The 16345-nt window shown below is 35.9% G+C and overlaps 1 protein-coding gene across 1 annotated transcript; it reads left to right on the top strand.

The window, feature by feature from the left end:
* The first annotated feature begins 9229 nt into the window (after positions 1 to 9229).
* On the top strand, positions 9230 to 10222 carry LOC131063826 (uncharacterized). The gene has a single exon (XM_057997781.2). The coding sequence runs from the start codon at positions 9230 to 9232 to the stop codon at positions 10220 to 10222; it is 993 nt and encodes a 330-aa protein (XP_057853764.2).
* The last annotated feature ends 6123 nt before the right edge of the window (positions 10223 to 16345 follow it).

A 16345-nucleotide genomic window follows, 5' to 3' on the forward strand; every position in this document is an offset into this window, starting at 1 on the left:
CCTAAAGACTACAGACAATGGATGGTGCATCATGGACCCATTTAGATGTCCGTTATGCCAAAATAATGAGGAGACAATAGATCACCTTTTGTTATCGTACCCATTTGTAGAATCATGCCAGAACTAGCTACAAAAATTGCTAGGTTGGGATAGCCCTAGGAAATGAGATATCATGTAATTCATAATGGGATGGCCAAAGTTAAAGGGTAAGGCTTTATGGTCAAATATATACATTATCGCCCCCTCTTTTCTAGTTTGGCAGATATGTAAATATCGATATAGAGTAATTTTAAATAATCATATAAACAAGTGGAAGTAGTGATTAAAATAATTAAAGATAACATTATTGAGGTTGCTAATTTCAAGGTTAGCTTTAAATATTAGACTAAATTATCATGTTGAGATGAAGAGATACATAAAACATTGAAGGAGTTGAAAAGGCCTACCAATATAATTACAAATAAAAAAATAAAATAAAAGATAAATAATATGAAAAACCCCAAAGATGGATATATGGAAGACGAATTTTGACGAAACAAAAAGAAACCTTGGTAAAGATGGTGCAGGGTGTATTATTAGAAATTGGAAAGGGTGGGCTATATCAAAACACCTAGGTGTGACCAGAAATAGTGAAGTAGAAATAGAGGCGTTGATGCTCACACTCAATATTTGCAAAGCAAAAAAATTTGAGAACCATTGATATTGAAGGGTATTCTCAATATGTATACAAGCCATCATCGAAGAATTAACTTTGGATTAGAAACTATAGAAGTGGGTGGGGTTAGCATGAGAGTTGATTAGTAAATTTGCTTGCTTATCATGGAGTTAATAAAACAAAAGATGAGATGATAGGATCAGACATCTCATTATGGATGGGGATTGATGAGATAATATCGAAAGAGCATACAATATTAGAGACTTAAGATGGTTGAGAACTTGGTTGCATCTAAACCTAAGATAGAGAAGCAATATAATCATATGGAAATTATTTGTGATTGTGCGAGTTTCCTGGTACCAAAAAGTACGTCTTATGAAATATCAAATCCTTCGCTATAAGATCTATTAGTCATGATATGGATGTAGAGGTTAAGTAGAAGAGTAATGGTATGAAAATGTATGGGAATCTTGATAGGATTTTCAGATAGCTTATGGATCATGGTTGTGGATAGGAATGCCAAGATGGTGTTGGTACATATGGCCAATTAAAAGTTTAGATTTAATAATCGAACTGAAACACATTTTATGAATGGCATCCAAGGCATACCTGTGACTACTTGGAAAGAAGAGAAAAGGGAGAAATATAAGTTTCATGACACAATCAAGTTGTTTTGTAATATTCTATTGATCATTGTTAGATATTCAAGTGAACTACAATATTAGGATCCTAACAATATATATTTTGATGAATATTTATCAAAGTTAATAAGCAAGAGCAATCGTGGCATTTTTTTTATTTAAACAAACTACTAGATCATAATCCAAACTGAGATTCTAGGAATAGGATGTGATGCACCAAAAAAGAAATAAGATTGAGGCAAATAAAAAAATGGCACACTTAGATTTTCAAATTAAAAAATGTGGGTGAAATGTGTTAGAGGATAAGGATAGAGTGTGCATAAATATGGACATTAAGCCCAAACATAACTATTATGGAATAGGCATATGCTCTAAGAGGCCGAGATAGTAGAGGAAGAAAAATGGCATTTTTATTCCAGGTATATTGTTCTTGCTTAGAAGAGTCTAAAGAAGAACAATGAAGATACTTGTTCTAATATGCGAATGATCGGGTCATGAAAGGTATCTTTCTACTTGTGGGAGATGGCTTTCAAGGGAAAGGGTGTGTATGCAACAAACTAATCTATGGGAATTTCTTCTCCCCGTCCATGCAAACATTGGGTTCTAGAGAATGGAGTTGCAAAATTGGAAGTCGATTGGTGGTAGAATACAATTGGCCCACTATTTCTAAAGCTCTATATGAAATTGAGGAAGATATGCTAATGAGACTTATGGCTGATGTTGCCATGAGACACTACACAATTAGTCAAGTGTTGTCATTGATGGCAACCCAAGTCAATGATCCCATCTGCATTGCATGAGTTTCTCATACCAGAAGTCAAATTAGCGATTTGCTCAAGTCCAACAAGCTTAGAATAGAGCATCTGACAATGATCAATATTTTGGTTCGGATTTCTTTTCAGACTACTATTTTGTGTTACAGATCTAAGGGAAGGTAGTTAGATTTATGGGCTACCCTTATTCCAAATTTTTGGTCCTCGATGGTAATTGGTATGCAAGTTTGAATCCTCTGAATACTGTTTTTTGGTTTGCCAGTGAATATCAAGCCGACTTATGTAGTTGATCGTTGTGTGAAATTGATGGAGCAGTTTTCAGGATTCGTTTTGTGATCCAGGGAGTTTGGCCGACATTTCGGAAGCATGTGAAAAAATCTTTTTGGTCCGCATAAGTATTGGAATTCGAATTTAGCCGACAATTCATACACTTTTGGAAAATGTTCTAAGTCTTGATAAGTCGACTAGAAATGGATATGATTTCATGTTGTGGATATATAAGATCGATGTAATTGATCATTTTCGGTATGGAATATATTGTGTGATCGATTGTGCACAGTTTCACATCCGCGGGATAGAGATCTATGCTCTGGATTCATAGCAAATCAGTGTAATAGAGTAGTGAGAGATGAACTGTAAGAAATCGGTGTATTGTGCTTAACCAGAACTATTTTTAGGCATTTGTAGATGCTACTCTTTAGTTCAAATACTTCAGTAATCTGTTGTAATTCATTTGTAGGCAGTGAGCCTCTCCTTTTGAGAAGTGAGCTCTAGACAGTGTGCCTAAATGCATGTGCATTCCCATTGTAAAACTTTTATTTGAGTATACTCATCTTGTGGGTTTCATCCCCACTATATTTTTTTCCCTAACAGGGTTTCCACTTATAAAATCTTTGTGTCATGGTGTTGTGGTTGTTCATTTTATGTTCTTGCATCTTACTTTTGATCAAATGCATCAAATGGTTGAAGGAAGAGATTAATAATATCAAAGTTTGTAGAACACCAATTCACTCCCCCTCTCAGTGTTCCTTGATTCCAACGGTTAGAACCTTCAACATGGAAAAGAAAGGAATGAAAGGAAAAATGCAAAAAGTCATGGTCAACATTCAAGTCTTACATGGAATGGGATGATTTTTTGTCACTGAACCATTTGTTTTCTCAAGTGGAATTTAGTAGGGTTACAGACTATGGTGTTGGGATTATCTTCTTTAAGCACCACTCTCTCTAATTTAATATTCTTTGTTAATAATAAAAGGGAGCTACCCTCATACTAGTAGTGCTTACCAATCAAAAAAAAATATACTAGTTAAAAAATGAGTGAAACTAAATTTAATAGGCTAATAATATTATTAATTCCTACCAAGGGAGGATGTTATTGCATCCATTCAATTTAATTTTTTAAATAGTTTATCCAATCAATGCATAAAATTAAAATTTCTCAAAAAAATTCTATAGTCTATTTTTATTTTTTATTTTAAATGATTGTAAAAAAGTCATTTTTCTTTCTTCTTATTGATTAAAATAAGCACAAAGTTTAATCCTACCAAAAAAAATACACATTTTTCTACATTCAATTCAATGTCATTAGTACTAAATTCTTATTATTTGATGATTGTCAAATCTCGAAACGTATTACATACGTCTAGAGTGGAAGGACATGAATATTCAACAACATATTCTCACTTCTTTGTCACATTATATGAAATAAGTAAAAAAAAAATCTAAAAATCTTGAATTTGGATGCATGTGTCACAAGCATGAAATAATTTATTTCTATTTGTCGGCAAGTGGGAAAAGACAAAATGGAATCACGGCAAATGGGTTTAGCATTAGGAATAAAATATTGTAATAATATTTTTTCTCTCTCCCCCTTATCATTTCACCTTTTAGAATTAACGGCATTAAATAGAATATTATGGGTAATGACAATCTTCAAAAAGTGGGGACATGTGTTGGATTGTGTAGCTGTGATTTTTCTAAAGTTCATAAATATAATATATAGTACTTTTTGGATTTATTGGTGTAAGTTTTTATTGCATCTCATTTCATTCTTTCTTATCACTTCACCTTTTAGAATTGATGACATTAAATAAAATATTATAGTTACGTCCAATCTTCAAGTAGTGGGGACATGTGTTGGATTGTGTAAGTATGATTTTTCTAAAGTTCCTAACTATAATATATTGTACTTTTTGGATTTATTAATGTAGGTTTTTATTACATAAAAAACTACATAATTAATTTCAAAATTATACATTATTTATATTACATAGATAATGTAATGACGTGTGAAAAAATATACTTTAAAAAAGTACTATCTCTTTTAGAAAGTGATTCTTGTAATGATAATTAGCAAATTTATTTAAAATTTTGATTATTATTATTATTGATAAACTAAACAGAATGGGTTTATTGATAACAAATGATTAAATATTATTTATTTTAAAACATTACTGAATTTGAAAATTGAATTTTTAACATTAATTTATGTGTAGATTAAGAAAATATTAATGAACACTTTTTATAATATAAAAATGATAAGTATTTAATTTTTATATAAGTTTGAAATAACAATGTAGATGTTTTAAGTTTGTATATGTTAAAGATTTATATTAATTGCTAAAGAGCGGTACATGTAAGCTTATAATGAATGGATGCACCTTCTTCAATAACTTGTAACAACAGTGGGAATTGTGCATATCCCACATATCTCAAGGCAACTCAGGAAAAAGTTACAAACTACTTTACAATGCATAACACACACACATGCATGCGTGCATGTGCACACACACAAATACACGTGTGTGTGCACGTGCGCACACACACACAAACCTTATTACTCCCTTCCTATTTCTATCTCTATATCTCTCTCACTCACACCCAAACTCTTTATTTCTCTCTTCCTATCTCTATCTCTATCTCTCTAACTATATCTTTATATCTCACTCTTTCCTAGTGTTCCACGAAAACGCGTCCCCACCCTCAAGCCCATGACTCTAAGATAGGGACGTTTTCGAGATGGGGAGGCATGAAAGTGGTGTCTCCCGTCGTCCCGCAACTGCCACTAATGCTCCACTAGACATACGGAGTCATCTCGACGTCTCTAAGGAGTCTTGGAGACATATCGGCATCTCCAAGACTCCTAGGGAGACGCCTGGGAGTCTCTTGAGAGGCGGGGAGACACCCCACGAGTCTCCCATCCGATCACGTGAAAAAGTGACTTAATTTTTTATTTTTTTAAATTTAAGCAATTTTCGGGGTTTGGAGGGTAACCCTAATTTGACGTGGGTCCCACCCCTTCCCCCATTGAAACACAAAACCACTAAAACTAGTAATTTCATTCACATTTCTAAGTCTACTTTTTTTTACTAGCAAGTTGAAGAGGAGAAAAAACTTGGAGAAGACTGATTGAAGGAGTGAAAAGAGAGTGAAAGTGTAAGAGGAATGAGAAGGAAAAAGAAGAAGAGGAGGAAGAAGATTCTACAACATTTTGGAGACATTTTTCAAGCACAAGGTAGGTTTTTTCTTTTTTTTTATTTGTTTTATATTCTCATTTTCAATTTTTTGGTTGTTTAAACTTGTTTTTCTTTGATTCATTTAAAAATCAGATTTGATGTTGAATCTTGAGGGCAAAATGATGAATTAATCATTATTCATTTTTCCCTCAAGATTCAACATCAAAATTTAATTAATAAATTTAAAATTTTATTTTCAAAATTGAAATTTTAAATTTATTATTTGTTAAACTAGGTTGAATATATTTTTTATTTTTTGAAATGCAGTGTCACTATCATAATGAGCTCCCATGACATGAGTGAGAATGAGATGGAAATTTATCCTCATAGTGAAAATGATTCAAATTTTGAACCTGAGGCTAATGGGGGTGATCATGGGGTTGATCTTGGAGCCCAATCTAGTTCCATGGCAAGTGCACCAACTAGTACAGGTTTCCCTTCAGAGTTATTGGCATAGTATGCTAGGGCCAGTCCTTGTGATCCTAAATCTTTAAAATAATTTGCTTCAAATATACAAGACGCATCAAGTACAGGTGGGGGAACAAGGAAGTGGCAATGCAACATTTGTGGTCTTACATGGTTTAGTAGCATCACTAGAGTGAATGCGCACTTCCTCTTTTGGAGAGTAAAAAATGTGGATCCATGTCGATTTTTGGAACAAGATAAAAACATAGAATATAAAATTGATATCAACAAACTTTGGGGCATTCCAGATGATAGAATAATTGCAACCCCTACTACTTTGTCTACTAGGACAACCCTTCAACAAAGCCAACAAGTGCAACATACTTTTCTAGTTCTCATGCATTGCAGACGAGATGAGTGATGACTATACCTTCATCCACTTTCACTTCTAGTGCCCTGCCCCAATCATGAGAGGCTAAGGGGATAGGGAAACACAAGATACAAAATAACCCCATAGCTAGTATGTTTAATGTGTAGTTGAAGGATGAAATAGATGATTCTATTGGCATGTTCTTTGTCAATGGCATCTCAAATCATGTTACACAGTCTCCTTATTATAGGGAGATGATGTCTATGGTGGCGAAGGGAGGACCATCATATGTGCCACCAGGTGCTCGATGAAATTGAGGACCACGATCTTGGATAAGAGCTATTCCAAGATCAATGTTTTGATGGAGAATATGAAGGCATGTTTTGATGGATACTATCCATTGTCCACTCATCAACATCATGATCACATGTGCAGAGGACTCATACTTTTTCAAAGAAGTAGATTGTATAAGGCATCGCAAAGATGTTGATTTTTCAGTTTGAGGTCCTTAGGGAGGCTATTGAGGAGGTTGGGCCACAAAATATGGTCCAAGTAGTGACAGATGTAGCCCATGTGTGTAGAGAAGCAGGGAAACTTATTGAGGCAACATATAGACATATTTAGTGGACTCCATGTTGTGTGCATACCATGAACAATGCACTCAAGGACATGGGGAAGATTGACTGGATTAGAGGAATGGTCAATGATGCGAGAGATGTGCAAATGTTTATCTACAACCACCACACTTCGCATACACTCTTCAAGACCTTCTCGAAGAACGAGTTCTTGAAACCAGTTGAGACCAAATATGCATCCTATTTCATTCTCTTGGAGAGAATGATTGAGTTGCAAGAGGCATCGCAACTCATGGTTGTGAAAATGGAGTGGAATATGTGGGTCGAGGCCAAGACAAAGTAGAGGAGAAGGGTGAAGGAGATAGTGAAGAGTGATGTGCTTTGGACTGATGCAAAATACATTGTATCCATCATTGCTCCACTATTCCAGGTCATCAGATATGGGGATGGGGATGCACCTAACCTTCGAGAGGTGTATGAGTGCATCGATTATATGCTTTAATAGATGAGGGTTGTTGTGTGAGTGAAGGACCCCACTCTAGCATTCTACAATGAGCATGTTTGGCCATACATTCAGTGCAAATGGGACAAGCTCAACACTCCCTTGCATATGGCTTCATATGCCTTGAATCCTAAGTGGTACAAGGCTAGGTTGAGTAGAGTTACATCGATTCAAGATGATGAGATGAAGGCGGGGTTCTTTAGGTACATAGAGAAGATGTATGATGATATATATGTTGGCATAATTCGCACTGAGTGGACGAAATTTACCACTCTTAGGGGTTGCTCAGATGCGACAAAGATGGATATAGAAACTATGGCACGGGAGGACCCACTTTTGTGGTGGAATTGTCATGGTTAGAAATCTTTGACCAACACTCTAGCTATCTATATGTTATCCCAAGTTTCTAGTTCTTCACCTACTAAGAGGAACTGGTCTACATATAGCTTCACCCACTCTCTTAAGAGGAACAGACTTACCTCCAAGAGAGTAGAGAAGCTTGTGGTTGTACATAGTGCTTTGTGTCTCATTGACTGCAAGACACTTCTGTACAAGGAGAGTTTAGTAGCATGATGGGATGTAGAGCTAGAGGAACCAACATAGATTGATGAGGATGACCCTACTACTTCAAATGCAGGGTTGGTTGGTGTTAGCTTGAGGGATCTTGACCTGGGAAGTCCAACAGTTCTAGTGCTGAGGAATTTGCAGATGATTAGAGGCCTCCCTCACTACATTTTGAGTTTTGACATTTTGGCATTTTGTCTTTTGTAATGCTATTGCTATTTGTTACTCATTGTAATGATGTATCATGTAATCATCTTTATAGACTTTGTGATATTAGATATTCATATTTTCGATACAATAGAAATCTCCAATTTGACAATTTTATTTAGCAATTACTATTAGCATTCAAGAAATCTTTGTATTTAGATTTAGTATTTCAAATTTTGCTAATTTCCTATAGTTTCATTTGAAATGTAATTCTTATACTATTATACATCTTTTCACAACTAGTTTTTCAAATACTACAAGTCTATGCATAAGTATATCAGCACCACCACCACCACCCCATCGTCCCCAAAATTAGGCCCTTTGCCCCCCCCCCCATCCACAAAACTTCTCCCTACATCCCCCCATCCCCAACAGTCGTGGAACACTGCTCCTTCCCCCTCTATCTTTGTCTTCAAATCATCGTTCTCCCTCTCTATCTATATCTCATTATTTAAATATCTCCCTCTTACTCACTCCATCTCTCCCCTATCCCTATTTCTCTCCCTCTTTCTATGAGTATATCTACCTCTCTCTCTCTATATTACTTTCTATATCTTTATGTTTCTATCTTTCCCTCTCTACCTCTCTCATTATCTCCCTCTTTCTATCTCTATTTCTCTATATCCCTCTTACTCTCCCATTTTGAATCTCTCTCTCTATAAATCTTTTTCCATTCTAGACTAACCACACTATTGACAAGAACTTGAAGCTTTGTATCCCTTGTTTTAGAACAATATATAATACAGAATTATTACAAATTGGATGAAACCAAGAAACGACGTACACCCCAAAAGTTTATAAAGCAAAATCAAGTTGTAAACGGCTATTAGTTTTTTAATCAATCCAAAGACAAAAAGTTTAAATCTTTTAAATTAATGAAAGCGACGTTCCGTTGGAATGAAGGAGGCCGACTTGCTTTGCAACGATCGCTTGCTTATAAATAATGAGACACGGATTGCTTGAAAGGAGTAATAACAAAAATAACATTAATTTGTGCGATCTGCGAAATTTAAACAGAAAAGATGCAGAAAGCTTTGTTTTCATGGACGGGGGAGAACAAAGAAAGACTAAAAATTTCATCTTTGGAGGTGGCACTGATCGATGAGAAGGGCGTTGAGTTCAAAGGTCAGGGAGGCCACAGATTCCAGCTTTTAGTGCCTCCCGCTATTTTTCTTCCCGATGATGATGATGATGATCACGACGACGACGATCTTGATTTCTTTCTCGCTTATTTTTTGGGAAAACAAGATGAAAGCAGCAAAGAATTTGAAGAGAAGCTAAAGATTCTCAACGAAAAGATTCAAAATGTGGAAATTAGTCGGGGGCTTAAAGCTCTGGAAGCGGTTATGGATCACATAATCAACACATTTGCAGACGGACAGCAGGGAGAAATTAAGGCGGCAGAAGAGTCAGATCTGGATAAAAAGGTGGAAAAACTTGTTAATTCTGGTGGAGCGAACAGAGGCGTATTGAAAGCCGTGATGACAGAGTTCAAAAATCTGTCACGTTCTGGCCTCCCGGGAATTTCTGTTGAAATCCCTGACGAGAGCGATATCTGTAAGTGGCATGTGAAGATGGACATGAGCCTGTTTAAAGATAGCAAGGGTTTGTATCAAGATCTGCAGAATTACGCTGCTAGGGTTAGCAAAAGTAGGGTTAATAAAGAGACAGAGAAAAGGAAGGATTATTTCAGCGGTATATTGCTAGAGGTGTCGTTTCCCAATGAATATCCATTTTCGCCCCCTTTTGTCCGCGTGCTTAGCCCTAAGTTCCGGTTTCACACAGGGCATGTGACTGTGGGGGGTGCCATTTGCACAGAAATGTTGACGCCCAGCGGCTGGCTTCCGTCTCTTTCTATGGAGACAGTTCTTGTTGTGATCCAGCATGCGATTGTGGAGGGAGAAGGGAGGTTGGAAATGGAGGCTTCTGCATCTGATGCTCACAGGGATTATACTCTGGAGGAGGCTCGCTTAGCTTTCCAACGCTTCGCTCACCAACATGGATGGATCAAGTGAACAAAACTTGAAGCTCAAACACTTTCACAGAAAGAAATTAACATGTAAATTTCATAGTTTCGATGATTTCTGGAACTTTTTTTTTGGTTCTTTTCTCTTAAAATCTCTTGTAGAGCTTCCAAGTAAGATTTTAAAATAAAATAAGAGTCTTGATTCATTCCAATCTAGATATCTTTTTATTAAATTTTTTTACTTCAAATTCCAGTGTCTCTAGAATAATGTTTTTCAAAGAAGAATTGTTCTATGGATTGATGGCAGACTTCTTCATTAATTTAAACATCCATAAATCACCTGTTTTAGGAACATCAACCCACTTTATTTATGGTTAACATTTATTAATAAAGAAATTTATAAAAAAATTACTAATCTCTAGAAATCTTATATGATTTATTACATTTGTCAAAAATAACAAATATATTACATTTGTCAAAGTAACAAATAATATTAAAAATATAATAATATTAAAAATATGAATGAGTGAGTGATGGCTTTTCTAAAAGAAAAATATAAAGTTGCATATGTTGAATCTTTTTGTAGGGTGAAAGGATTGAGTGTGAACCTTATTTCTCTAGTTAGGAGAAAGTGGGAATGTGGTCATTATCTCAAAGCTCTAAATTATATTATTGATAAAGGGATCTCAAAGATGAAATTATCCCTCGTTTGAAATTTGTTAGGCTTGTCCTAACATTGATGATGTTAGAGCATGGGTAGGTAGAGGTGGAGGTTGAAATCTTATATGATTTATTACATTTGTCAAAGAAAACAAATATATTACATTAGTCAAAGTAACAAACAATATTAAAAATATGAATGAGTGAGTGATGGCTTTTCCAAAAGAAAAATATAAAGTTGCATATGTTGAAGGTTTTTCTAAGTGAAAGGATTCTAAAGTTACATATGTTGGATCTTTTTGTAGGGTGAAAGGATTTAGTGTGAACCTTATTTCTCTAGTTAGGAGAAAGGGGGAATGTGGTCATTATCTCAAAGCTCTAAATTATATTATTGATAAAGGGATCTCAAAGATGAAATTATCTCTCATTTGAAATTTGTTAGGCTTGTCCTAACATTGATGATGTTAGAGCACGGGTAGGTAGAGGTGGAGGTTGAAATGTAATTATGAAACTAACAATATTAAAAAAGATATATATGAAATAATGAGTGATGGCTTCTCTAAACCTATTATTTAAAGATGAAATAATGAGTGATAGGTTGAAATGTAATTATGAAACTAACAACTTTATCTCTCTAGATAGGAGAAAGGGAGAAGGTGATCTTTACATCAAAGCCCCAAATTGTAATAAAGGGATGTCAAAGATGAAATTATGTCTCATTTAAAATTTGTTGTTCTTGTCTTAACATTGATGATGTTAGAGCATGGATAGGTAGAAAGTTGAGGTTGAAATGTCATTATGAAACTACCACCATTGGATAGGTAGAAGGTTGAGGTTGAAATGTCATTATGAAACTACCACCATGGCAAAGGGATTTTTTTATTTTCCTTTTCTAACATTGAAAACGTCTAAGTTGTTCTGGAAAAGGACCTTGGTTTTGTGGAAAGGATAACAAGGTCCTAAAGTGGAAGTGCAATTTTAATCTAGAAACTAATTCCTTGACTTTACGCTTATTTGAAATTGATTGCTAGGAATCTCGCTAGAATTTTTGGAGGTAGAAGTATTAGTTACAATTCACCAAAGTATTATTGTGTAATCTATTAAAAAAAATGTTAAGCCTATGGAGTTAAGTGATACCACAACTAGTTTTATGAATTTCCTCATATAGTTAGATGACTAATTGGTGCACCTTAATTACATTGCTAAATTTGGGATTTAATCCCTTGTCTTTTAGGACATATGTGAGAAGATTCAAGGTATGTTATAGAAATATGAATGGTGTATGGGCTTGATACAAAAAATCACTCAAGTTCTCATATCATGTAGGATCTTGAAAATGAACTCGTGCAACTCAAGACCACTTGCAAACAAAATATATCCTTCACAATCTAGAGTATAACAATAAAATGGCTCAAGTGCTATGTTTAAGGATGCAAATAGTGTATATATTTATATTAGTGGATCAATGATCTACACCTTTAATCTTATGATGTTTTTTTTATAGTATGATATAAAGTGTCTAAGAGGCCTTGCTTATATAGGAAGACAATATTTGGTCAAGTGTCTTAATCCTATGAAAATAAACAACTTAACAAAAATTAATTTACATAGGATTAAGTTAGTTGTAAATTATTTTTTGTTAATTTAGTTGTAAATGAGGCAAATAAGAGACTATGCCAATGATAACTAAGACTTTTAGAGAATTTCCTAAGACCTAAGTAAACTTAACATGTAAATAGGAACTCTTAGGTGTGTTAGTTAGGCAAAACATCTTTTTCACACCAACACCCCCCTTAAGTGCAACTTAGGGAGAAGTTAACAAATTCAAATGATGCAAAGAATGCAAGGATGAGTCTTGACTACGAAGCCATGTTAACTACCCATTTACAAAAGATATCCCATAAACAAAGCAAAGGAGAAAAACTACATAGGAAATAACCCCTTCCCAAAAGAGAGAATGTAAGAAAATAAGCATATACAAATGATGATGAGTGATGAATGGAGGACTCATCATAACCCCCAAAGACTAAATCCATAAAAAAATACAATTGATAGCACTCCATAAGAGGGAAAGAAAGAAACTATGCAACACGCCCTACACACACCACACCCCCTCCCCCTCCCCCCACCCACACCCGACCCACCTAAAAAAAAGTGTAATCTCCTATATAAATGGTAAATTCCTGGAGATAAAACATGATCCAATGTTTCTAAATAAAGTTACTTCCCTTGGGGAAAAAAAACAAATACAAATGTAAGTTTTTTTCCCATTTTGGATAGGAATTTACAACTAAATAATCATGAAGATATACAAAGATGTCTTTAAAATATGTTCAAATGTCACATTGTCCATGGTATATAATGATGACACATTTAAATTAGGTACACAATTAATCAAAAAAGTAACAAACTAGGACTATGTAAAAACAGATGTAAAACAATCTATAAAGGCAATGATGGTTTGACAATAATAGTGTAATAATTGTAATTAAAGAGAATAGATTATGGTTTGACAAACTATAATATATTCTCTTTAATGGCAGTTATTACACTAATGAAGCCATATCTTCTCTGGCTTGATTGATTATGGTTTGACAATGATAGTTTGGCAATGATGGATTGAGAATATATATTTTTGCCTAGACGGAAATCAGCTTGTAGATATGCTTTTTTGCTTGCAAGTGCTCAAAATCTATCAAAAAATACACTCAAACAACAAAAAATGTTAGAATGATGCATGAAGTGGGTCCCGCCGATTATTCCAAAAAATGTGTGATGAAAAATGTGTGTGCTAAACTAAGAGCTAAAAAGAAAGCTAATTAACCAAACAAGCACAAGACATCATACACCTCAAGATTAGAACGATAAAATAAAAATGGAATTCAAATAAAATAGCAAATGCAAACCAAAATCTCGCATAGATTTGATAGTTCCTTGATTTTTATGTATGCTCAATGACATCTTCAGATGTTTGATATTGCTCCATGATATTGATGCAATGATAAATGGATTGATGGATGAAAATGATAATGCATAGGTTGAGTGATAATTCCAGTAGAGTAACTGTATGATGTATGAAAAGAGGATCAGAGAGACTTTGGTCCAAAATGAGGGGCATTAAATAGGAGAGATGAGAAAGGGAAGGGAGGTGAAGAGGAGACACTTGTCCTCCAAAAAGGATAAGTGGCTCAACTAGAAAGAAAAGGAATGACATGTGTCCATGAGGACACATGTCTATTTTGGGCAAAGCTACCCAAAAATAGGAAGAGTGACATGTGTCCCTAAGGACACATGTCTATTTTGGGAAATGCCACCCAAAATAGGACATTTTCCCCAAAATAAGGAATTGGTTAGGATGTGCACACATGTGTGGGAGGTTAGAAGAGATAGGATAAGGTTAGTTGGAGGGTTCACTAGGCTAGGGAAGTGGGTTGGAAGGATAGGGTTGGTTAGGAAGGATGACTAGGATAGGGTAGTTGGTAGAATGGTAGGAGACATGTGCTCAAGTAGGAATTTGAACTTAATTAATTAATCCATGTGCTTGGAGAGGGGACATTTAATTAGTTAAGGTAATTAATCAAATGGGATGGCAACAAGGGAATTAATTAACTAGGTTAATTAGGACTAAATGGGTTGGGGGGTTAATTAATTAATTAGGAATTAGAAGGAAGGGATAGGGAAACTAATTAATTAGATTGATTAATTGAAAGAATAGGATTTAAATTTGATTAAAGTAATTATTCAAATCTACGTGTCTACACTTTGCCCCTCTTCGTGGTGGCGCTAAAATAGCATCGTTGCAAAGAAAAATAAAACACCCGAGAGCGAGGAAGCACAAAAAAATGCCCCAATCCCAACTAAGAACGAAGGACGAGGGAAGGGGTGCCCCCTCGAGAGAGTGCACGGGAAAATGGGAGGTCGGGCGGCGTCTCGAAAGAAATAGTGCTCGAGCAAACAAAGAGAATGAGGACGATAAATAAAAACAACAGGCGGAAATGGTACCTCAAAAGGAGGTCCAGGGAATTCTTTATGAATTTTAAATAATTTTCCTACCTTCGACGAAACTCGTGTTGTTATATGGAGCCTAATCAAACTCAAAGCTTAAATTTACCCTACTTCTATCAACGTAGTTTCCCCCATATTTTTCGACGAGGGTTTGGGGGCAGCACCCCCAAGATGGGGTCAAGGGGCAACAACCCTGCTCACGCAAGGGTGCATCCCGCAGGCACAAGGGCATGACCCCGCTCACGCAAGGGTGCATCCCCGCAGGAGTGGGGGGGGTGACCCTGCTCACGCGGGGGTGAATCCCCACAAGTGCAAGGGCGTGACCCCGTTCACGCGAGGGCGCAAACCTCGCCTATGGGGAGCAACCTCGTTGGCGAGGGAAGCAACCTCATTGGCAAGGGAACATGTGCACATCCCAAAAAGAAAGAGAGGGAATGAATGCAAAAGGAGATGCAATGGATATGGGATGATATGGATGAAATGATCATGGAACGCGATCACCCGTTAAACTGGACGCCATGCAGTGAGCACTTTTTTTGATTTAGCAATGTCTGTGAGCCACCAAGGTATAAGGCACCAGGGTGGAATTTCATAGCCAATGCATGGACTGACGCATATAAACAGACACATAGGCTAATCTAGCACCACATAGAGTTACAGAGACCCTAGAGGCAATAGTGATAGAAGAACCCCAAGAAGAAGATATGCCCCAATGTAACATGAGATGACAGAGACCTCATGAGGGTACAAAAAGAGATGCATCCAAAAGACACACCAAGCAAAACCAAAAGCAAAAAGATCACATCCGAAGCCTTATTATTCCTAGCGCACCATGATATAAAAGATCATGGCGACCAAGAGGAAACAAGATTCAAGGAGCTTCAAAAGATAAACAAAGATAAAAAAGAATCAAAGACAACACGAGTGTCCCAAATGTCTTTTCTCAAAAGATGATGATTAATTTGATTGGGAAGGATACAACCCAAAAATGTCTGGCATGAGGAAGGAAACATCCTACACAGACTAATAATGGGTGTTGGTGAGAAGGATACATCTCGAAACAACACCAGGATAAAAGATTGATGATGATCGACAAAAGGATTGGATAGGATCATGATGACCAAGATGCTCAAAGATGATTGTTGAAGAATGAGCCGATAGGATATGATCTCGAAGGACTAGACAAACACATGCAACGACACCTATTTACAAGATGTACAAGAGATATGGATGATGGAAGAAGACCTAGGGATAGGCCTGAGGGAAAGCGATGAGAGATTTATGATGATGATTGGGAAGAATACATCTCGATGATGATGATTGGATTGCGATCAAGACTTGCAGAAAGGTCAGGAACAAGACCAAGGATACGATTGGATGATTAGATTAGCATTTGACCTTGGATAGCTGAGGAAGATGGATAGGATTTGCATGCGATGGTGGATTACAAGGAGAAGAAAAATTGATTGGAATGAGGGTATCATGGGATACCTCACAGAGAAAAGGT

Source organism: Cryptomeria japonica, chromosome 10 (genome assembly GCF_030272615.1).
Source record: "Cryptomeria japonica chromosome 10, Sugi_1.0, whole genome shotgun sequence".
NCBI lineage: Eukaryota > Viridiplantae > Streptophyta > Pinopsida > Cupressales > Cupressaceae > Cryptomeria > Cryptomeria japonica.

What these genes read in the sequence shown, in the direction of transcription:
- LOC131063826 (XM_057997781.2), top strand. Translation starts at nt 9,230, where the DNA reads ATGCAGAAAGCTTTGTTTTCATGGACGGGGGAGAACAAAGAAAGACTA.